General features: G+C 44.8%; 1 protein-coding gene across 3 annotated transcripts in view; it reads left to right on the top strand.

Moving 5' to 3' along the window:
- PLCL2 (phospholipase C like 2) overlaps positions 1 to 22514 on the top strand; it is a 174305-nt gene that overhangs the window by 87197 nt on the left and 64594 nt on the right. For all 3 annotated transcript variants that reach the window (XR_004323273.1, XM_032488909.1, XM_032488919.1), the window contains exon 2: positions 19346 to 21832. Coding sequence is in view for 2 of the 3 variants with exons in the window: in XM_032488909.1 (XP_032344800.1) it covers positions 19346 to 21832 (2487 nt within the window). In the remaining variant the exon portion in view is untranslated. The remainder of the gene's footprint in view (positions 1 to 19345; positions 21833 to 22514) is intronic.

Raw genomic sequence — 22514 nt, 5'->3', positions numbered from 1 at the left:
AGGGCCCAGCCACGCCAGACACGAGGCAGACGCTCCACAAATATTTACTGAGTGCATGAAAGTCCCAAGTTAAGGTAGAAAGCTAATTATTTCAGCAAGTGACTGGTTGTCAGCAATGTAAAATCTGTCATCAGCGTTGTTCAGTTACTCCAAAACCTGCGACATTTACTAACACAGGCCCCACTCAAGTGGACATCTAGCAGTTTCAAGATCTGTGCTTAGAATTGGACAATATATGAAAAACTGACACAAAATACAATTCAAAAGATGTCAACAGTTTTTCAAATGACTGAATAGGCACATGCTGCCTCTGGGAAAAAGGCAACTGATGAGCCTAAAAATGTCTTTTAAAAAGTCATGATGTACATTTTGATTCCGTATTCCCCACTGCTCTTCCCCGAAGTTAGGATGTTCAGAAGTTGCCATTATGGAGATTTCTTTTTGTAAAGCACTCTGTATTTTCGTGTAAAGCCAGCACAAACAGCCTTCAATCACCCTGAAAAGTAGAAGTAAATGTAACAATTTAAGATGGAGATGTACTACGTCAGTTCTCGGCCAGATCAGTGAAGCTGTTAGCTGTGTGTTTTGTGAGAGTCTTGCAAAGGACGAGCTGAGCACTGGCGTTTTATTAGTAACCGTAGAACCATGGATTCATCAAGCCATGATCTGATGGAGATTCTACTGGGTGGAATAAATCAAGTTTTGGTTGAATGAGGATTTTTCACTAAAGGCGAAGAGGCAGTTAATATCTTGCAATAACCTACAGTGAAAAGGATCTGAAAAACATGAGTTTTTTAATCACTTTGCTGTACGCCTGAAACATTGTAAATCAGCTATACGGCAATAAAAAAAGGAACTTGACACAGTTTCTGTACCACGGGTTGGAAGGAGCTACCGCCTTTCCTCTGGCTGATCTGTATTGTAGCTCTATAAATAGTGTAATTTTGAGGCCTTCAGGAACTTCAAATTATTTTTAAGTGGTTATCTCGACTGAGCAAGTTAATTTGTATCAACTAGGTGAAGGCCGACTGTAATTTGCATTTATTAATAAGCCTCTAAACTTTCAAGTAAATTATGCTTTTAGTAACCCTGAGGGGAAAAAGTCATCATTTTCACAAATTACCTGGTTGAAATGCTAGTTCTTAATTCCTTTTCGGGTTATGTCTATGCCCTAGGGCACGTCACAGCTTCTTACGCAATATCAGGCATGCGAGGTCACTTACATAGTATTTGATAGTTCATTGTGGACATTTAGTATGGAGATCTAACTCTAGGGCCTTTTAAAAAATTTTTTATTGAAGTATGGTTGGTTTTCAATGTTGTGTTAGTTTCTGGTGTACAGCATAGGAAGACTGATTTAGTTGTGTGTGTGGATATATTCTTTTTCATCGTAGACTGTTACAAGGTATGGAACATAGTTCTCTGTGCTGTACAGTAGGACCTTGTTGTTTATCTATTTTATATATAATAGTGTGTATCTGCTAGTCCCAGACTCCTTAATTAGGGTCCTTTTTTATTTCTCTCGCCCTACACCCCCCAACCTTTTTTTCTTTTTTGGAGGACTGTGAACCTTGCTTTCTCTATGTATATTGTGTAGCTTTTGGGGTGACATGAGGGTTGTGTGAGCATCATGGGATTTTTTTTTTAAGCAGTGATGTTTGTTTGTGATGCTCTGAAGTATAAGACCCACCAAATGTTCCTCCTAAAACCTCTCAATTGGCCTCGCCTGCCATCAGGGGCCACAGCTCTTCTTGGCAGCCGTTTTTCCCCCATTTCAGTGATGAAACTTGCTGAGTGCTTGCTTTGGGCAAAGCCCCACCCTGGAGATGTCAGGAGGGAGTTGAAATTGAACTCGACAAGTCCCCGCCCTGAAGGATTCTGACATCCAGACCGGCACCGTCCGACCCACCAGCCCTGGAGCCAGGTGGTTCTCGAGCTGAGCCCTGCCGTGTGGGCGTCAGAGCCGACATGTGCTCCAGGTGTGCACCGTGCTGGCTTTCAGAGGCTTAGTATGAAAAAAGAAGGTGAACGATTTTAATTTTTATATTCATTACATGTTGAAATGATAGCATTTGGGGCTCAATAAATTGTTAAAGTTTATTTCATATGTTTCTTTTTATGTCTTTTAAGGAGGCTCTGGAAAATTTTAAATTACGTATGTGACTCTAACACATTTTTAGATGCCACTAATCTAGACAGTGTATCTGCTGTCTTCCAGTGGTATCACTGCGGGAAAGGATCCATCCCCGAAGGCCTTAAGTGTTTTCCCTGTAAGTACTCGTGTTTGTAATTGGAACACACAACAGCAATCAAAGTACAACAGGATAGGAAATCAGAGTATATGTTTCTTAAGAGTCCTTTAATTAGCCCATGATTATGTAAATGTGTGGCCGGATAGCATCTTTTATTTTTCTTTCACAAGTATGATTTTTAAGGAAAGGTAAACATGAAACTGAGGTTTCTAGATGCTTAGAATAGAAATAAATGAGGAGGGGTCGGGGAGGAGGAGGGCCCTCTGCCGTGGTGACGCTTGCCTGAGGCTGGAGCCGTGTCCAGGAGGTCCATCTGAGACTGGGTACAGTGGCAGAGAGAGCTCTGACCGAGCCCCGGGAAAAGCTCATCGGTCGTAGGAGAGAATGGTGACGCTGCTAGTAACTGTCGTAGTGACAAGACCAGCCACGTCAGGCACCTGTGACATCTCCTGAGGGCGTTGGGGACTTCACTAGGCATGTCCTTGTGGCCTGCTGTAACACTCGGCGGCAGTCCCAGGAGGACTCAGCAGGTCTCGTTGTCGTGGCCCGTGCTGCTGAAGCCCCAGGCCAGGGTGGCTGCATGGGAAGCGGTGGGGAGAAGGCAGCCCCAGGCCAGGCGGTCAGACGGACACGCGTGGAAGCCGTGGGGACGTTCGGCCTCCTGACTTCCCTCTAGTTCTGAGAAAGACAAGGGTTCGTAAGCTCGCAAAGAGCTCTTAGAAGGAAGCTTTGTGTCATTTTTAACCATTTAGCGCCGTGAGTTTAGCTGGGGGGTTACTTTCTGGCGCACTCCGTTTGCGCTGGCCAGTAATCCCAGCCAGCGAGCCTCGAGGACGGTCAGCTTGTGTGAAAGTCTTAGCCGCGCAGCCCCACCGGGCTTTCGCAGTTACTAGCTCACCCGCGCCTCGACAAGCCCTTTCTAGTGATTAAGGGCAAGTAATTACTCTCCTCATTTTATAAAATTAGTGGCTGAGGTTTCAAGGGGTTTACAGACCTTCCCAAGGCCTCAGAGCCGGTCGCCTGGGCTCCGGCAGGACTCGCTGTGGCTGGCGGAGCGGGCCAGCCGGGGCCGAGGGAGGGACCAGGCCACACCAGCTCCAGGACCCGGCTTTGCCCTTGGCAGCCACGACGTTGAGCGCTGAATCCCTCCGGGTTCAAAAGAAAAAACAGCCCTCCTTGAGAACTGAATCTAGGGGATTGTTTCAGATGTTGGAAGAACCACAGGCCGAATAGGAGAACGAAGCCTCCTGGAGGTTAGCAGATCGCCCTACCTGCAGGGTGGAGAGGCAGGGAGTGGATTGGGGAAGCAGCCTCTGCGTGCCTCCCCTCTGCAGAGAGAGGAGGAAGGAGGGCCGCCAGCTCCCCTTCCCCCTGCAGGGCTTCCAGGCCTCACCAGAGCCTGGTGGAGGAACGCAGCAGGCGTCCACTGACTTGGGGTCTGAGGAAATCTGCCCCATAGGGCCAGCCCTCTGGCCCTGTGGAGCAGAGTAGGATTGGAAGTGGAACCTTGCCATCTGCCAGGGGAAACCGTTTCCTCTGATGTGGGGATGGTGGGTCCCACCTCGCAGAGCGGAGGCTGCAAAGCAATTGTGTTTGTAAAGGACCTGTGCGTGACAGCAGCTCAGCCAAGGTCAGCCTGCCTCCCCGTCCCATGGGGACAGCTGCGGTTCCGGTGGGCAGCTGTTGCTGTGTGGCCCCAAATTTCAGGAGTGTGACAGGTGAGAGTGGCTTTGATCGTGATGTCTCTCGGAGAGCTGCATGGCCGTAGGTTTTTCTAATCACCAGCCAGCCACGCTTCTCACTCTTCACTCTTTTTGAAATTTTCTCCCTTCTCAATTCATAAAGAACATCCAGTTATTAAAAAATCCATCACATTATCTAACTCAGGGACACATCTGCTCGTCCCAGGTGGTGGGTTACAAGACTCGTTGTGGGGAGCCGGTCCAGGCAATGGGGAGGGCTCATTTCCCCACATCCCTAATCCTATCATATTTTGAAAAGCCCTTGGTCTCAAGTTTTTATTAGTCTGATTAAATTAAAAACTGCTCTACAGTAATGCTTTTAAAAGCACAGCTAGATTACTTGAAAAACACATTTATAACTGAAATGAACAGGGTTCGACTAAAATTCCAGCTCTTTCTGGAGGACACATGGGATTTCTGTGTTGCCATTATAAGTTCCAGCCACCCCAGGTGAATTTCACATCATATTTGGGTTCGGGGAGGGTGGAGGTGTGGCAAACCAGATTAGAAGATACACTTTTGGCTAATCTGACTTGTCAATGCGTTTCTTAAATGCCTTGAGCCACAGACTCAACTCAGCACCCTCAAAAAGGATTTCTGAACTTGGGGAGTTGGGTCTCAAGGTGATGGCGGGGTGGAGAGTCCTAGATTGTCGATGGTGACACCATGACAGCGGTGATGTTAGATGCATGTAACACATAACGTTGAGATTAAAGTAAGAGCTGCAATACGTGTGCATGTTTGGGGGAGAGGGAAGGATTTGACCCCCAGAAGAGCTGATCTCGGTCAGTTGAGGTGGTGGGTGGGAATAGCCCGGCCATCGGCTCCCTCACCCTGCTGCACACCTCACTCCTTTGCTCCCAGGAACTCCTACCCCACCTCCTGTAGCCCATTCTGGCAGCTGCATCCCTTCACAAAGGCCTTCCTCCCATTGCCCGCCCTCTGCAGCGTGCACCCCTCCTCTGTTAATCACATCAGGCACATCATAACTCCCCTCTGGGTCTCGCTGCACAGGCAGTGCCATGAGATTTCCAGGAAGGTCAAGATGTGGAGGAGTTGAAAACGGGATGGGAACCGCAGTGTTCAGGGGTGTGCGGTGATCCCAGGCCGGTGCCCGCAAGGCCCTGCCTCCTGAGAGTCATGGGAGCCCAGAGCTCTGCACAGATCAGAGGGGAGCCCCAGCTGGGAGCTGGGCAAGGACTGAGTGCTAGCCAGGCAGGCCGGGGACAGGGCGAAGGGTCCCTCCGCACACTTGGGGCAGGGGTAGGGAGAACCATAGCAGCCTCAGGAAATAGAAGCAGCAGGGAGAACGAGGCCACCATGCCCAAAGGTGCACACGGCTGCCAGTCTGCTGATTCAGGGCCGCAAGACCAAGGCCAGGCCTGACCAACAGGTGGAGGTGGGTAGCCTGGGTAGGATGGGCTCTCAGGCTGGACAGGGTGACGCCTGCAGCTTGGAAGTGTCCAGACAGACCAAACTGGCAGCCTGCCTGGCAGTCAGGATGGGAACCTCCCTGTAACTGAGGTTAGACTTTGGGTATGCCTGAGTCTCCGGTGCCTGCCTCTTGGCAAGGACTTAACATGTTGTTAATAAGGTCACTTTCAAGTAGGGTGACCATACATTTCCAGTTGCCCAGGACAGTCCCTGTTGTGATGAGATATATATTAATAGTTCCCACTATCACCCAGAAATGTCTCGCTTTAATTTTTTCTTAATTTTCTATTGAAGTATAGTTGATTTACAATATTGTGTTAGTTTCTGGTGTACTGCATAGTGATTCAGCTATACATACATGTATGTATTCCTTTTCACATTCTTTTTCATTACATGTTCTTATAAGATATTGAATATAGTTCCCTGTGCTATACAGTATGTCCTCATCGTTTATCTATTTTATATACAGTAGTTAGTATCTGTAAATCCTGAACTCCCAATTTATCCCTCCGCACCCACTTTCCCCCGGGTAACCACAAATTTGTTTCCTCTGTCTGAGTCTGTTTCTGTTTTGTAAATAAGTTCATTTTTTTAGATTCCACATATAAGTGATATCATATATTTGTCTTTCTCTGTCTGACTTACTTCACTTAGAATGATAATCTCTAGGTCCATTCATGTTGCTGCAAATGGCATTATTTTTCATTCTTTTTTATGCCTGAGTAGTATTCCATTGTATATATGTACCACAACTTTATCCAGTCGTCTGTTTATGGACATTTGGGTTGCTTCCATGTCTTGGCTATTGTAAATAGTGCTGGTATGAACATTGGGTGCATGAATCTTTTCAAATTATAGTTTTTTCTGGATATATGCCCAGGAGTGGGATTCCTGGAACCTAGGGAAACTCCATGTTTAGTTTCTTAAGGAATCTCCATCAGAAGTGCCCTAGTTTAGACATCACTCTACCACAGGGAAACATAGACCATCAGGTGCTGGTGGTCCCGACCATCCCTCTGGTCTGTGGGTGCTGCCCCCTCCCATTGGAGTCTTCTGTTACCACTGCTTTATTCCCCAGCACCCTCTCTCTGGAGTCTCCCCTGTGAGGAGTGGGGACCTCAGGGACTCAGTGCAGGCTTGTGTAACATACTGAAGTCACCTTTGAAACTCAGAAATCAAAGCATTGTTTAGAAGTAGTAGTTGGTGTGGCAGCCTGCTTCTTGGAATAAGGACCCCATCCCGCTTAGTAAGGGCTTTTGGTGATTAGTTTGCAAGTCCACCCAGAATTGATCCTTTTTTTTTTCACTCCTGGATAACTTTAATGCAGTAAAATACAGTATAATTAAATGCGGCACTTGAAGCTTATGTTATCATACTGTCATGTAAAATCTAAGCCTGCCTCCTAAGTGCCTGTGTTTCACGTTCACACCAGTTCCCTGAAGCATGTTCACATAAAGCCCTCCCAGTTCCAAATCTCAAAACTGAAGTCTTCAGTACACGCTCTGCAGGGGCGCCTGACCCTCTTGGTTTTGTGTCCTGTCCAGTACGGTGCAGAGACCCCTGTTAATAGTGTGTCTGCGTTGTATCATTTAAACCACGAGCCGGGTTCAGGAAGCTGTATTTACGATGAGATTTGGACCTGCTGCATGAATTAATCGTGTGTTTCGTGTCTTGTCGCTTCTCTCCGTGGTCGGGGCTGACCGCCAGGAGGGCTGGAAGTGGTGACGCAAGATTTCATTGAAGGAGTTCAGTTGCTTCAGTCACTGGCAGCAGAGGCCATTTGAAATGCATTAATGATGAGCTTTTGCTGGGTTTTAAAACTGCTTTTCATTTCGCTTTGATGAGCTAATTAATTTGGAAGGGACTTGTGGTTTTAAAAGGGTGTACGCTGAGTCAGGGAAGTGGCAGACCGGACCTGCTGCAGTCCAAGTTGGCATTGCTCTGTTTTCCAAATGCTCTACATTGATCGTGCGAGTCTTATGGATTCCTGCCATGTAGGCATTGGCATTTTTATTGATTTCTTAACCCAATTGTGGCTTTTAATAAAAAAAAAAACAAAAACAGGGTTTACTCTGGGCATGACCTAGTGCATGTGTGTGTTGTAGCTGTAAGTCAAGTAGATACAAAGACTGGAAAGGCATAGTTGTGACACTTCAGCAGAGGTTTGTGTTAGAAAATCTTTTATTTGCATATAACAGCCCTATGTAGAAAAGGAATGGTTCGAAATTGTAATTTTATTTTTTGATATTTAAAAAAATTTCAGTAATAAAACAATTTTTTAACTTATTGTGGTGATCATTCCATGATGTACGTAAGGCTGGTCAGTATGCCATACACCGTACACTTACCCAGTGCCGGATGTCAGTCATATCTCAACAAAACTGGAAGGAAAACACTTGGATGTAAACTCTGTATACTATCACATTTTGAGATAATTGTAACTGTCTAAAAAAGTTATTTTAAAAGTAGATAGGTTTCTGTCTGGTGTTTGAAATGGTGATCCTGTAAGTGGTAACCTTTGAGTTCATTCATTCATTCAGGGGCATTGATAAGCATTTAAGCATTATTATATATCCTTTAGCTCTGCTTTTTTTTTTTTTTTTTTTTTTTTTTCAGATTGTTAAGGCAGAATACCTCCATGAATGGCTGTTGATTCTCAAAGTCCTAAAACATACAAGGTCTTTTTTATTTGTTGACCCTTTAGAACAGGTGGTGACTTGCATTTGCATACACAAGAAAAATGCATGTGGTTATGAGCTTTGCACACATTAGTATTTTTCTGTCTGTCACCCAGGAGCATGCCCCCGAGGCTGCAGCAGTCTTCCCAGAGGAGACGCCGAGTCCTCTCCCTCAGAGGCCATGGCCTCCCTCTGCAGGGTTGCCCGCAGGCCAAAAAAATAGCTCTTAGATTTGTTGATCTTTTCTGTTGTCTTTTAAGTCTGCATTTCATTTATTTCCACTGTGGTCTTTATTTCCTTCCTTCTGCCAACTTTGGGCTTAGTTTGTTTTTTTTCCTGTTCCTTGAGGTGTGAAATTGTGTTGTTTATTTGGGACCTTTCTTGTTTCTTAATGTACATGTATCAGTATGAACTTCCCTCTTAAAACTGCTTTTGCTGCATCCCATAAATTTTGGCAGGTTGCATTTCCATTTTCATTTGTCCCAGGCATTTTTTATTTTGTTTTTGACTTATTGGTTGTTCAGTGGCATGCTGTTTAATCTTGACATATTTGTAAATTTCCAGTTTTCTTCTTGTTATTAATTTTTAGTTTCATATTACTGTGGTTGGAAAAGATACCTGATATGATTTCACTCTTAAATTTATTAAGACTTACTTTGTGGCCTAGCATGTGATGTATCCTGGAGAATGTCCATGTGCACTTGAGAAGAATGTATGTTCTGTTGCTTTTGGGTGAAATGTTCTGTATGTATCTTAAGTCCACCTGGTCTAACGTGTTCTTTAAAGCCAATGTTTCCTTATTGATTTTCTGTGTGGATAATCTAACCATCAACAAAAGTGGGATATTAAAGTCTCCTACTATTACTGTATTGCTGTACATTTCTCTCTTTGGGTCTGTTAATATTTGCTTTATATATTTAGGTGCTCCCAGGTTGGGTACATATATATTTACAAGTGTTATATCCTCTTGTTGGATTGAGATGAAGATTCTTCAAAAGAAGTTACTGTTATGACTGCCTGAATTGGTCTAGCCAGGGGTTATAGAATATAAGACATGGCCCATTCCTTCAAAAATTCTACCTGAGGAGATAAGGCTAACCCACATAAAACAATTAGGGAACTGAACAAGATTATAATTAAGTGTTAAAGGTTAGGGTAGAGTCTGTAAATGCCATACGAGTTTAGAGAAGAGACAGCATTAAGGGCTGGATTAGTGCAGGCACATGAATGGCTTGGGGCTTAAAAGAATATTTTGTAGAAAGCTGAGTTTCCCTTTCAGATGAATTGTTATTTTGTTTATTTTTTCTGGTAATTGTCACAAACACACAAATTTCATATGCAACTAAATCATTGGGTTAAAAAAAAAAAAGCCCTTGAAAGGAATTTTTTTTCCTTACAAGATAGAAAGAAAAGAAAAAACGAAATGATGGCATAATAAGCTGTGGGTAAAGCAAGTTTTCTTTAAAATTTTAATTTTAAAATAATTGTGGAAATGTTAAATTTTCTGACTGAAAAAGCAGCTGTTCTTGTTTTTGCGGTAGACACGGCCCAAGGCAGGGGCTCTTGGACACTTTCTTTCTAGCTTTGGACCGTCATCATTGTCCCCTCAATGCAGTGACAGATTTAAGGTTTAAAAAACCAGGAAAATAAGTTCTTCCTCCTAACCTGTCTGGAAGTAGTGAAGAACCAGCCCGATTTAGGGAGAAAATTGTGATTGGGAAGGTACTCCTAGAATTAATCATGTTTATAGCTAAGAATTCACATTATGTGATTCGACTTGCACGCCTTTTTCAAATTCAGTATGATTTACCGGGCAGTTATTGACAATTAAAATTCTGTAACCACATCTCAGAACAGCTCTGTGCTATAGGAAGTCAGCTGGCTTTACACTGTGCTGAATAAGGAGTTACCATATACACAGTTGAGAAACACGGACAGCTTTCACCCCAAAGTGGGCCACTCAAGTACCATTATTGTAGATCATAAATTACAATTCATGAGCATCAGTATTTTCACTGGAATGTTAAGTGGTGCTAGTGTAGTTTAGAGGAGCTCAGTGCCACCATCAAGTTTTTCATTACTGGAGAAAACCAATGAATTCTGTTGCAGTTTACATTGGACACAGATGGAGATGATGGCTTTGTAAATTTACTTGGAATAAATATTTCAGCAGTAGTGAAAGTGTTTCACTGAAAGGGTGTTGTCCTGGAAATATTGTATTCCGTTACGGTCCTCTGATTTTATAATTAAAGACCCCAGTGTCTTAAAGGCAACTGCAACACATGACATAGACTGATCTGGAAGCTTTAACCTGACCTTGAAAACTTCATCTTACAGGAATTGGAAATTTGTTTTCTTTGCATGTAGTTGTTTTGAACATGGGAGTAAGACGTCAAAGGAATCGTCTGAATAATTCTGACCAGAGCGCTTAGAGCAAAGTCGTTTGATTATTTTTTAGACAGAACTATAAAATGGGGTTCATTGCTTCAGATTTTTAAAAATATGTGAATACTTACACATGAGTTAAATTCTAATTTTCACTATATTGATGGGATTTAAAATTAACAAATGACTAGGAAATGATTGACTTCCTTGTCCTTCATAGATATGGGGGTGCAGCCTTCTAAAGCTTTATGCTGAGAGGGCATCTGTCTCTCTTTGATAGTTTCCCAAGGTGTCTTGGGCATAAGCTCCATTTGGTCATGAGCAAAAGTTCCATGGTAGCATTAAGTAGTGGCCTTGGGTAAATAAGACCCAGGGAGAGTGATGTTCATTCTGTTTCTTCTGGGGTGGGGCTAACTTTTATCAAATCCTAAATGATGAGAATATTGAAGCTACACATATATGATAGTGATTTTTTTTTCTTTCATGAAGAAGTAGTTTCAGCCTGAAACGTATTTATTGAATAGGGTCTAATGTTGGGTGTACAAACCTTCAGGCAGCATTCAAAGCCCTTACCAAATATGAACTCAGCCTATCCTTACAACAACCCTATGAAGCAGGTACTTACTATAAATATGGTGGGGGCTGAAGGTATTTCTGTAAATGTCTATTTTACAGGTGGGAAAACTGAGACAATAGAGAACATACAATGCTCTTTGACTTCTTGGGGCCCATTGCATCTCCATAGGTGGTTCCAAAACTAGAAAGTCTATAAGCTATTGGATTATTTTGTTCTACTTTGGAATAAAAACCATTTCATAGCTCTAATAAGAGCTCTTTCTGTGATTGATTGATTTGGCTGTTTTCATTATAAAATTCCTTTACTTGTATCCATATATTATGTGTTTTTTTCCCCTTTCCTGTCTCTCAGTTTGTCATTTCTCTTTTGGAAAGCCTTAAAATTCCCTTTGCAACCCTGTGAAACATTTCTCCTCTGCCTGTAACACTCAAGACTGGCATTCTTTCTTAGGAAATGATCATCTTTTTCTTTGCCTTCTAAAGTTTATGTTAAAGCCACAATTCTTAACTTCTTCGAAGAAGAGAGAGAGGTTTGCAGATTACTTTCAGAATCCAATCACAGTCTTACTGGAGCCTCTGAAACTCACCTGGACCCGTCAAAGATCTACTTCTATGTTAGGGAGACATTTGTCTCTGAGAGCAGAGGGAAATCTGGGGACTAGCGTCCTTTACAAGAGAATAGCTTTTCCCATTAAAGTATTCCTTAAATGTAGTACCTTTGCCAGTTTTGAGTCAAGTAGACAGCCTGTGGTTGGATGCAAATGGATCACCTGTAATCCATCTGAACTATCTTTCTTAACCTCTATATCTCACTTTTTCACTCTTGACTACCTTAAGCTTTGTTCTTTGTATTTATTTTCCAGCAGTTTGACTATAATAATGTAAGTGTAGGAGTGTGTGTGTGTGTGTGTGTGTGTGTGTGTGTGTGTGTGTGTGTGATCGTGCTTGAGTTTCTTGGATCCAATTTTGGAAAATAAAATTCTAGGACATTATTTCTTTAAATATTTCTTCTGCCAAATTCTCTCTCTCTCTCTTTTCCTAGTGGGACTCAGTGTTCACATATGTTCACAGCAGCTCTGGATGCACTGTTTTGCATTTTCACGTTTTTAACCTTTTTGTGTCCTAGCTTGGATAATTTCTGTTGACATCTCTTCGAGTTCACAGATTCCTTCCTTGGCTGTGCTCAGTCTGCTTATAAGCCTATCAAAGGAATTCATCACCTCTGATATTTGGGGTTTTTAAATAGCATTTCCATTGGACTGTTTTTTAAATAATTTCCATCCTTCTGCTGAAATAGCCCATTTGATCATGAATATTGTCTGCTCCTCCCCTCTGCCCCTGTCCCCAGATTCTTTTGTATATTAATAGTAGGTTTTTTGTCATAGAAAACAAACTTGTGGTTCGAGAGGGGGAAAAAGGGGTTTAGGGGTAAATTGGGAGTTTGGGATATCTATATAGAAAATAGAACAAATTTATATGGCACAGGAAATTATATTCAATACCTTGTAATAGTCTATAATGGAAAAGAATATGAAAAGGACTATATATACATGTATAACTGAATTGCTATGCTGTACACCAGAAACTCACACATTATAAACTGACTATACTTCAATAAAAAAATAAATTTAAAAAATAATAGTTGTTTTAAAGACCCTGTCTGATAGTACCAACATCTTGGTTACCTCTGAGTCTGTCTCTGTTGATTGGTTTATCTCTTGACAGTGGTTTTTTTTTTTTTCCTATGTTCTGTGTGTGTGTGCTGTAATTTTCATTGAATGCTAGACATTAATAAAGACTGAAGTCAATAACATTTATGCTCAGAAATGAGCGTGGGTCTTATTCTCCCAGGTCATCAGTGCTGGGGAAGTTGAGTGGCTACTGTCTACAGTTGGTCTGGGTTTATTCCGAGCTGCTGTTGTGACCTTCAGTGTACCACTGGCTGCAAATCCCTCTCCCCAGGGGCCACCATAACCTTGTGTTGATATGGGAACTAGGGTCCTAGAGGGTTTACTCATGGTTCCTGCTCTACCCCAGCTTTCATCTGCAGATGCCTGCGTTGGAAAGGGGTCTCTTTCCACGCTCCTGCCCCTCCCCTGTGGTACACTTGCCACGTGGTGCCCGGCTTCTGGTGGAGTTGGGGGTCTCTTCGTCCTCCTGGTCTAGGCTCACTCTTAGGCAGCCCTGTGCACGTGAGACCTTCTGGGTGTTCCTGCCCTGCTCCCCAGGCAGCCGGCTCTGCCTGTATCTGTGGTGAGTCTGGACAGGAGACAGTTTTCTGCTCCTCTCTTGGTGGCCACAGAGTTCTGCTGAGTCCAGGGTTCTTCTAACCCCTCTGGCAGTAGATCTTTGGCTGCAGAAGTAGGTCGATTTTGCTTGCTCCCTCCCCCAGTGGCCCAGGGAGAAGAGGGGCTGGCCGCCATTCCCCCAGGGGCTAAGGCTTTTGCTTCCTGAAAGAGGACAGATGGGGAAGGAGGCAGAGTTCTTTGCTGTCCCCATCGCCTGCTGCATACCTGTGCCCTGGTCCCCTGCAGAGGGGCTCTCTCCTGCTCTGCCCCTGTCCTTCCCAGGAGCACCCATGAGGGCTCACCTGTGAGCACAAAGTCTGCCCGCGTCTGGGCTCCCAGTGACTCCACACTGGGCCTTCAGGATTCCCTTAAAATCTTAACCAATTGCCTTTATGTGCCTCCATGATGGCCTCTCCCTCCCGTGCTCTGCAAGATGGGGAAGCACAGCCTGGGTCCTGTCTCTCCCCGGAGGGGCTTCCATTCCCCGGTAACTGCAGTTCTCTGATGGATACAAGACAGGTCATGATGTTATTGACAGTCCGGCTTTTCCTGGCTCAGTGAGAGTGACGTTCTCTCTTGGCTTTCTGCATTCCCGGCTGTCATCGGAGCTGAACTCGCCCGCATTCAGGACTTTCGGATCACCCAGAGGTTCCCAGCCCATCAGCAGACGAGGGAGGAGACGGTCCTGGGGCCAAACAGCTTTCTGTTCCCTCAGGGAAGGGCCCTTCCACGGGACCTGGCAGCTTCAGCATTTAACCACACCTAGCTTTTCTTCATGTTATTTTATCCTGTTTCAGTGCATCTGATCTTATAAAATGACCTTCAGAGTTTTTGCTACAGATCCTTTTCTTTCTTTCCTTTTTGCTCATCTTGGAGAGCACATCAAAGTTTTAAAGATGTATGAAAAACCTTGCGAGGGAACCCTGATGTGCCGGCCCGACCTCTCCCCTCCATTCAGAGCTGTTATTACTGAGCCAGAGAAAGGTCAGGCCTTGCTGTGCTTGTGTGATGGGCCTCGAGTTGTTTCTGGGGGTTTTGCTTTGCTTTGTTAAGGACAGAATTTTCTCTAACCCAGCGTTTCTAAACTCTCTTTAATCCTAGACTCCCTTCAATAAACATAAAAGTCTCCAATTCTTCTTTAATGTTACTTATAAATCAGATTCAATACCTTGACTCAAAATGAACCAGAAGGATAAATGGCTGCTTTGTCCTCGCGCTGCGTCCTGGTCCTGTTTTGTCCCCACCCGCATATAGCATCATGGTGAGACTCGGGCACCGTCTGTGCCGGGGTGTGAAGCTAGATATTGATTCATCATTTTCTCGTGGTGTTTCTTGAGAAAGAGGCAAACAGAAAATGGAAACAAATCAGTTTAGAAATACAAGAGGTCATTAAAAAAGAACAAAATAATGCCATTTACTGTAATATGGGTGGACCGGAGATGATCGTACTAAGTGAAGTTAAGTCAGACAGAGAAAGACAAATATCACATGACATCACTTATATGTGGAATCTAAAAAAATTATACAAACTGAACTTATTTACAAAACAGAAACAGACTCAGACATAGAAAACAAACTTACGGTTACTGGGGGGGAGGGGAAGTGGAGGGATAAATTGGGAGTTTGGGATTAGCAGATACAAACTACTATATATAAAATAGATGAACAAGAGGTCCTACTGTACAGCACAGGGAACTATATTCAATACCTTGAAATAACCTATAATGAAAAAGAATATAATATATATATATATATATATATACATGTATAACTGAATCACTATGCTGTACACCAGAGACTAACACAACATTGTAAATGGACTATACTTCAAATTAAAAAAAGACAGAAGAGGGGGAGGACACAGCTCGAGTGGCAGAGCAGAGGCTTAGCATGCACGAGGTCCTGGATTTGATCCCCGGTACTCCCTCTAAACATACGTGAACAAACCTAATTACCTACCCCTGCCCAAAATAACATTTTTTTAATTAAAAAAAAGAAAGAAAGAAATACAAGAGGAATGCCGTAGGACTGGGGAGACGATTCTCTCCCAACAGGACATGAGACGAGACTCGGACTCCGCGGGTGGGTTCTCCTGCTCCAGGAGGCACTAAAGCAGTTGGATCAGAGCCAAGTACTTCTTTGTGACCAGCAAAGAAGTGAAGCCCACCTGTTTGTCACCTCATTTCAGGATGAGAATTTCTGAAATTGCCTACACCCATTTATGAAACTGCCACCTCTGAAATAGCCCAGATGGGAATTTTAGAGGCCAAAAGGCAGGGACAGACTGCTGTTAAATAAAGTAGGCAGTCTTATTACAAATAGGCAGGTTTTTCCATTGGGCTCCACGTGGCTGTTTCCAGTTTTTTAATGTTACATGTACATCCTATAAACGTTCTGATTCTCCCTGAGTTTGCTGTGGTGCAGAAAAGCTTGGGTAGCCTCCTCCTAGTTCATCTCTTTCCATAAAATCATCCTTGGTACGAGCGTGTTGTTCTGTAAACGAGTGTCATTTACATGTGTAAACAAATCTTTAGGCTTCTCTTCAGTTCAAAGCTTCATGATTCCTTATGTAGATTTCAGAATCCCAGGGTTGACAGGGGGGTGTGTTCTTCTGGAGGCTGGACTTCTTCCAGGCTGGGCGTCAGCTTTGTGTCTCTTCTCTCGGGGTGTGTTAGCAAGTGCTGATCAAGCAGCAGAAACGCCCCCCGGGTCGGAGTTGACGTGTAGTTTTGTCCACTCACAAGCTTTGGGCAACGGGTACTTAAAATATTAAGACCCAGTTCTGAAACGTCATCTATACTTTTTTAAAAAAGTATTCGGAGGCATCTCCATCTCATCAGAAACGTGTGTTTTTCCCCCCAGGTTTCAGGTGATGAGCACCTGTAAGTTACATGCATTTAATTCTCCTTTAGTTAAAAACCTGTATGTGTGGCACATACGGTTCAATCACTTTTTAATTTTACATTTAAACAAACTCACACTAAGAGGAACATAGCAAATAGGGGGTGAGGGTAGAGCTCAGTGGTAGAGTGCATACCTAACATGCGCGAGGTCTTGGAGTCAATCCCCAGCACCGTCATTGAAAATAAAATAAACCTTAAAAAAAGAAAAGAAAGCAGGTCCCAGCCCTGCTGCTGCTGAGCGAGCTCGGTGTTTGGCTCATGCCCCGTTCCTTCGCTGCCAGGCTGGAAAGTGAAGGCGGGTGCAGATACGTAGGTGTGGGGTGACGATTCTGGGGTCAAGGCGGGCCGGTTGGGGGCCAGGATCTCCCGCTGATGAAGCTCAGTTCTCCTCCCTCCCACACAGCGCTCTGTCCTCCTCGCCCTGTCCTCTGGGCTCTGGGGGAACAGTCCACCTTCACACCCACCCTGTGGCTTCCAGCCGGTGATCCTGGTCCATCCAGTGATGAGCGCAAGCTCAGGTCTGTCGTCCTGTTGGTCTCTAAGCTGGGGAGAGGATGGGGCAGTTCCAGGCGAGAGCAGATTGAGGGGGAGGGAAGGAGAGGCCATCTCTGGTCAGGGGAGTCCCCACTGTCAGTACATCAGCCTGGGCTTGGGTGACCATCATCTCCTTCATGTGTCGGAGTCAGTGATCTGAAGTCACCGAGCAAAGCCTGGCCTGGCTTGTGAAAAGCAAGGCACAGATATGCTGTTGACATTGCTGCTTGTCCCACAGACGTGGGTGTATGAGCACATGTGCATGTTACTCACCTGCTGTGCAGTTTGGCTTTTTCCTCTTAATAAAAAGGAGACATAGTAGGGAGGGTATAGCTCAGTGGTAGAGTGTGTGCTTAGCATGCACGAGGTCCTGGGTTCAATCCCCAGAACCTCCATTAAAATAATAATAATAATAATGAAGTAAATAAATAAACCTAATTAGCCTCCCCCCAAAAGGACAAAATACTGGGCTTTAGGGAAAAAAAGGAGACCTAAGAATTAAAAATGTATCACTTGCAATAAATTAGAAAGTGGTAGTTAAATATTAACCAATATGTTGAAAATGACAGAATAAAAGATTACAGTGTTGAGAAAGTGCTGTACGTTCTATTTTAACGAATAAATGGGTAGGCGCCAACATTTATCTTTGTGATTGCTTTTTACTAGTGGCAGCTTTGAGATGTAATTTATAACAACTGCAAAATTCCCAGACTTAATTAGTATTTTGTCTGCTAAAGGTAAATGTCTGTTTTTAAAGGTAAAGACAGCCCTCATTCTGAAATACAGGGAATTCATACATTTGTTTCACGCCCTTCTGAGTGGCTGATTACAAATTTAATTTCATGCCGACTTGCTTGAATAGAGAGAACACAGTCTCAGCTTTCGGGACGGGAACAGCTATATCACGGTGTATCTTAAGGACACAGTTATCGCAGCTTTCATGGCTCTTGCAGTTTATTGTTCTGAGGATCCAGTGTTTTATCTTGGCAATTGGATCACAGAAGCCTTCTATGGTTCATTTTGAAACTTTGAGGGAAATGATCCCCATATGATTTAACGTTTTAGGTCTAATTACCTTCTGCAGATTGCTTCTGGAAGTATGGGTAGTCAAAAAGTAAAAGTGGCTTTAAATTTCAGACTTAGAGAATGGCATAAGCACTTTTTAAAATGCGGAGGTTTTATTCAAAACAGATTTCTCTCCAGCACAGGAAAGGTAGAATGAATGCCTTTGTATAATAATATTTTGCACACTGCTTTCTTTATGGCCATGAAAGGTATAGAACCCCAGCCTCCATCTCTGTTTCTTATTTATGAATATAATGACTTACTGAAAAATTATCACACACTTCATGTACCTCCTGAAAGGCAATCACGTTTTAGGTTGAAATTGTGAAAGATGTTGTAAGACCATTTGACCAATTCTTTAAAAAAAAAAATAATAAAAGTGTCTGTCCAGGGAAAGAACTTAAATACATACGTAGACGTGGAGTCAGCACCCGTGACATCGTGCACCCTCACCAATCCTGAGGCGTCCGGATTGGTGATGCAGACTGCTTTACAAATAGATGCTGCATGACTTTCTCACTTGTTGGTGTTAATAGCCTGTGAACATTGGAAGAACTTAGGTGCCATTGTCTAGATGGCAGCCTGGTGCATGGTAGCAGGCTTCCATAAACCCACCTCCAGCACTTTAGCAGCTCCTCCAGCTGAAATCTGGGCCTCCCACCCAGACTTAATCCAAGTAAAAATCTGAAGTATTCAGGACCATGACGAATCTAATCTGAGATTCCAAAGAGCCGGGGACTTTTGCTGGAATTCCAACATCTACTCATTTGACACACAATGTAACGGTTCACACTTGGTTTCCAGAAATAGCCCAGACATCTTCATGAGTCCAGTTGGTTAGGAAGTGGCTTTCAACTTGATTGGACATTCCCATCCCTGGAGTGTTCCCTAAGCTATAAATTCCCGGCCACCACCCCCTAGAGAGCTGAGACCATGAGGCTGGGGATCTGCATTTTAACCAGGTAATCCAGGTGATTCTGAGGAAAGTGGCCTAGTGACAACCCTTTGAGAAGCACTGGTACAGGAGATGCACACACAGCAGGACCTGCTTAGCGGGTGTGTGACCTGTGCACCTGCACAGTCTCGACACGCAGAGCGACCCTGTGCTTGGCTCACTGCTCTTCCGTGAACTTCTTGAAATTCATAATAATTTTTGAACGAGGAGTCTGCGTTTTACTTTCCCCCGAGCCCTGCAAATGGTGCGGCCAGTTCTCTCTGCTAGCTTTTATTGTGTATTACTGGAAATGTGTTTCTGGACGTTCATGGATTGCAATTATTCCATAGCAATTCTTTACCTGTTTGTATTAGGCTGTAAACGCCAGGGCCACCTCTAAGCTTTGGAAGTGAGTATCATTCATTGCAGGACACACAACAGGAAATTCTAAGAGTATGATTTATTTCCCCAGGGAAGTTAAATTTTTCTTCCTAGTCCTGAGCATAGAAACCTACATCTGTGTTATCCTGATGCACTATTATTTTTCCTCCTAGGATGGTACAAAACAAAAGAGAGAGCGGAAAAAGACCGTCTCGTTCAGCAGCATGCCCACGGAGAAGAAGATCAGCAGTGCGAGTGACTGCATCAACTCCATGGTGGAGGGCTCAGAGCTCAAAAAGCTTCGCTCCAACTCCAGAATTTACCACCGGTATTTTCTGCTGGACGCTGACATGCAGAGCCTGAGGTGGGAACCATCTAAGAAGGACTCTGAGAAAGCCAAGATTGACATTAAGTCCATCAAGGAAGTGAGAACGGGGAAAAACACGGACATATTCCGCAGCAACGGCATTTCCGACCAGATATCTGAAGACTGCGCGTTTTCGGTCATCTACGGGGAGAATTACGAGTCGCTCGATCTGGTGGCCAACTCTGCAGATGTTGCGAACATCTGGGTCACGGGCCTGCGGTACCTCATCTCTTACGGGAAACACACACTCGATATGTTAGAAAGTAGTCAGGACAACATGAGGACTTCTTGGGTTTCGCAGAAGTTTAGTGAGATTGATGTAGATAACCTTGGACATGTAAGCCTGTGCAGTGCTGTGCAGTGTATCAGAAACCTCAATCCTGGCTTAAAAACGAGCAAAATTGAGCTCAAGTTCAAAGAATTGCACAAATCCAAGGACAAAGCTGGTACTGAAGTCACCCAGGAAGAATTTGTTGAGGTTTTCCATGAGCTTTGTACCCGACCTGAAATTTATTTCCTCTTAGTCCAGTTTTCAAGCAATAAAGAATTCCTTGACACCAAGGACCTTATGATGTTTCTTGAGGCAGAGCAGGGTGTGGCCCATATCAACGAGGAAATAAGCCTTGAAATTATTCACAAGTATGAGCCATCCAGAGAGGGTCAGGAAAAGGGCTGGCTTTCCATAGACGGGTTCACTAATTACCTTATGTCACCTGACTGTTACATATTTGACCCGGAGCACAAGAAGGTCTGTCAGGATATGAAGCAGCCCTTGTCTCATTACTTTATAAACTCATCTCACAACACGTACTTGATAGAGGACCAGTTCCGAGGTCCCTCTGACATCACAGGGTACATCCGCGCTCTTAAGATGGGCTGCCGGAGCGTCGAGCTGGATGTGTGGGACGGGCCAGATAATGAGCCTGTCATCTACACAGGCCACACCATGACCTCTCAGATCGTCTTCCGCAGCGTCATTGACATCATTAACAAGTACGCGTTCTTCGCTTCAGAATACCCTCTCATCTTGTGCTTGGAAAACCACTGTTCCATCAGACAGCAGAAGGTGATGGTTCAACACATGAAGAAGATTTTAGGCGATAAGCTCTACACGACGTCACCCAACGTCGAGGAGTCGTACCTGCCATCCCCAGATGTCCTGAAAGGGAAGATCCTGATTAAAGCCAAGAAGCTGTCCTCGAGCTGCTCCGGCGTGGAGGGAGACGTCACCGATGAGGACGAAGGGGCGGAGATGTCGCAGAGGGCGGGCAAGGAGGACGTGGAGCAAGCCAACCACGTGCCCGCGAAGCGCTTCCAGCTCTGCAAAGAGCTGTCCGAGCTGGTGAGCATCTGCAAGTCAGTGCAGTTCAGAGAGTTCCAGGTGTCGTTCCAGGTGCAGAAGTACTGGGAGGTCTGCTCCTTCAACGAGGTGCTCGCCAGCAAATACGCCAACGAGAGTCCCGGGGACTTCGTCAATTACAACAAGCGCTTTCTGGCCAGGGTCTTCCCCAGTCCCATGAGAATTGACTCCAGCAACATGAACCCTCAGGATTTCTGGAAGTGCGGCTGTCAGATCGTGGCCATGAACTTTCAGACCCCGGGACTCATGATGGACCTGAACATCGGCTGGTTCCGGCAGAACGGGAACTGTGGCTACGTCCTCCGTCCGGCCATCATGAGGGAGGAGGTCTCCTTCTTCAGCGCCAATACCAAAGACTCTGTCCCAGGAGTCTCCCCGCAGCTCCTTCACATCAAGATCATCAGCGGGCAGAACTTCCCCAAGCCCAAGGGGTCCGGCGCCAAAGGGGACGTGGTGGACCCTTACGTCTATGTGGAGATTCACGGGATCCCTGCTGACTGTGCAGAACAAAGGACAAAAACCGTGCACCAGAACGGAGACGCCCCCATATTTGACGAAAGCTTTGAGTTTCAAATCAACCTGCCGGAACTGGCCATGGTGCGCTTCGTGGTCCTGGATGATGACTACATCGGGGACGAGTTCATCGGTCAGTACACCATTCCCTTCGAGTGTTTGCAGACTGGCTACCGCCACGTCCCACTGCAGTCGCTGACCGGGGAGGTCCTAGCACACGCGTCCCTCTTCGTCCACGTGGCCATCACTAACCGAAGGGGAGGCGGGAAACCTCACAAAAGGGGCCTTTCTGTGCGGAAAGGGAAGAAGTCCAGGGACTATGCATCCTTGAGAACGCTGTGGATTAAAACCGTGGATGAGGTGTTCAAGAACGCCCAGCCCCCGATCCGGGATGCCACGGACCTGCGGGAGAACATGCAGGTACGCTCAGGTGCCCGGCTGTGTTCCTCTGTGCGTGTGTGCATGTGGTTTATGAGTGGGTTGGGGGATTTCTTAAAATACAAGTGTATTTGATCCTAAATACTTTGTAAACTCCACTTAGTTATTAGAATGTTTACCACTGGTTTTTTTTTTTTTTAACGTCTAAATTTCTGAAACCACAGTTGCTATTGAAGACGCTGACAGCATGTTGGAAGGAGCCAGCCTTGTTGCGTTGTCTCACAGGGGTCCTGGTCTCTGTTAACCGCCACTCAGCAGCCCCCCGTCTTCTCTAGACGCCTGCATGGGAGTGTCTGATATTTCTGAATATTCCTCAGCTGGGACACGCACTAACAGCCCATCGGAATGGAAGGGACACTTTCCAGTCCTGTCTTGTGGGGCTGCGATGCTGGGAGACTGGCGATCCCTCACACCAGCCAGAGTGTTTGCGCCTGTCTTGACTTTAGAGCTGTTACCTAATCATTTAAGTTAAAGACACGTCAGGCCTGTATTTATTAGATGGTGAAGATAATTACCTCTGAACCACATTGTGGCTAAAGGTGGCCAGTGAGGATTATGTATGTCATTAAGGATCGTCCACGTGTCTTAACAGGACACTGGGGCCGCGAGCAATGCAAAACCAGGCAGGGAGGGCCTGCCTCCCACAGACGCTGGCCCTGGCTGG

The sequence above is a fragment of the Camelus ferus genome, chromosome 1 (genome assembly GCF_009834535.1).
Source record: "Camelus ferus isolate YT-003-E chromosome 1, BCGSAC_Cfer_1.0, whole genome shotgun sequence".
NCBI classification, from domain to species: domain Eukaryota; kingdom Metazoa; phylum Chordata; class Mammalia; order Artiodactyla; family Camelidae; genus Camelus; species Camelus ferus.
Note: the sequence above shows the minus strand (reverse complement) of the source record. Positions and strands in the feature narration are given on the sequence as shown.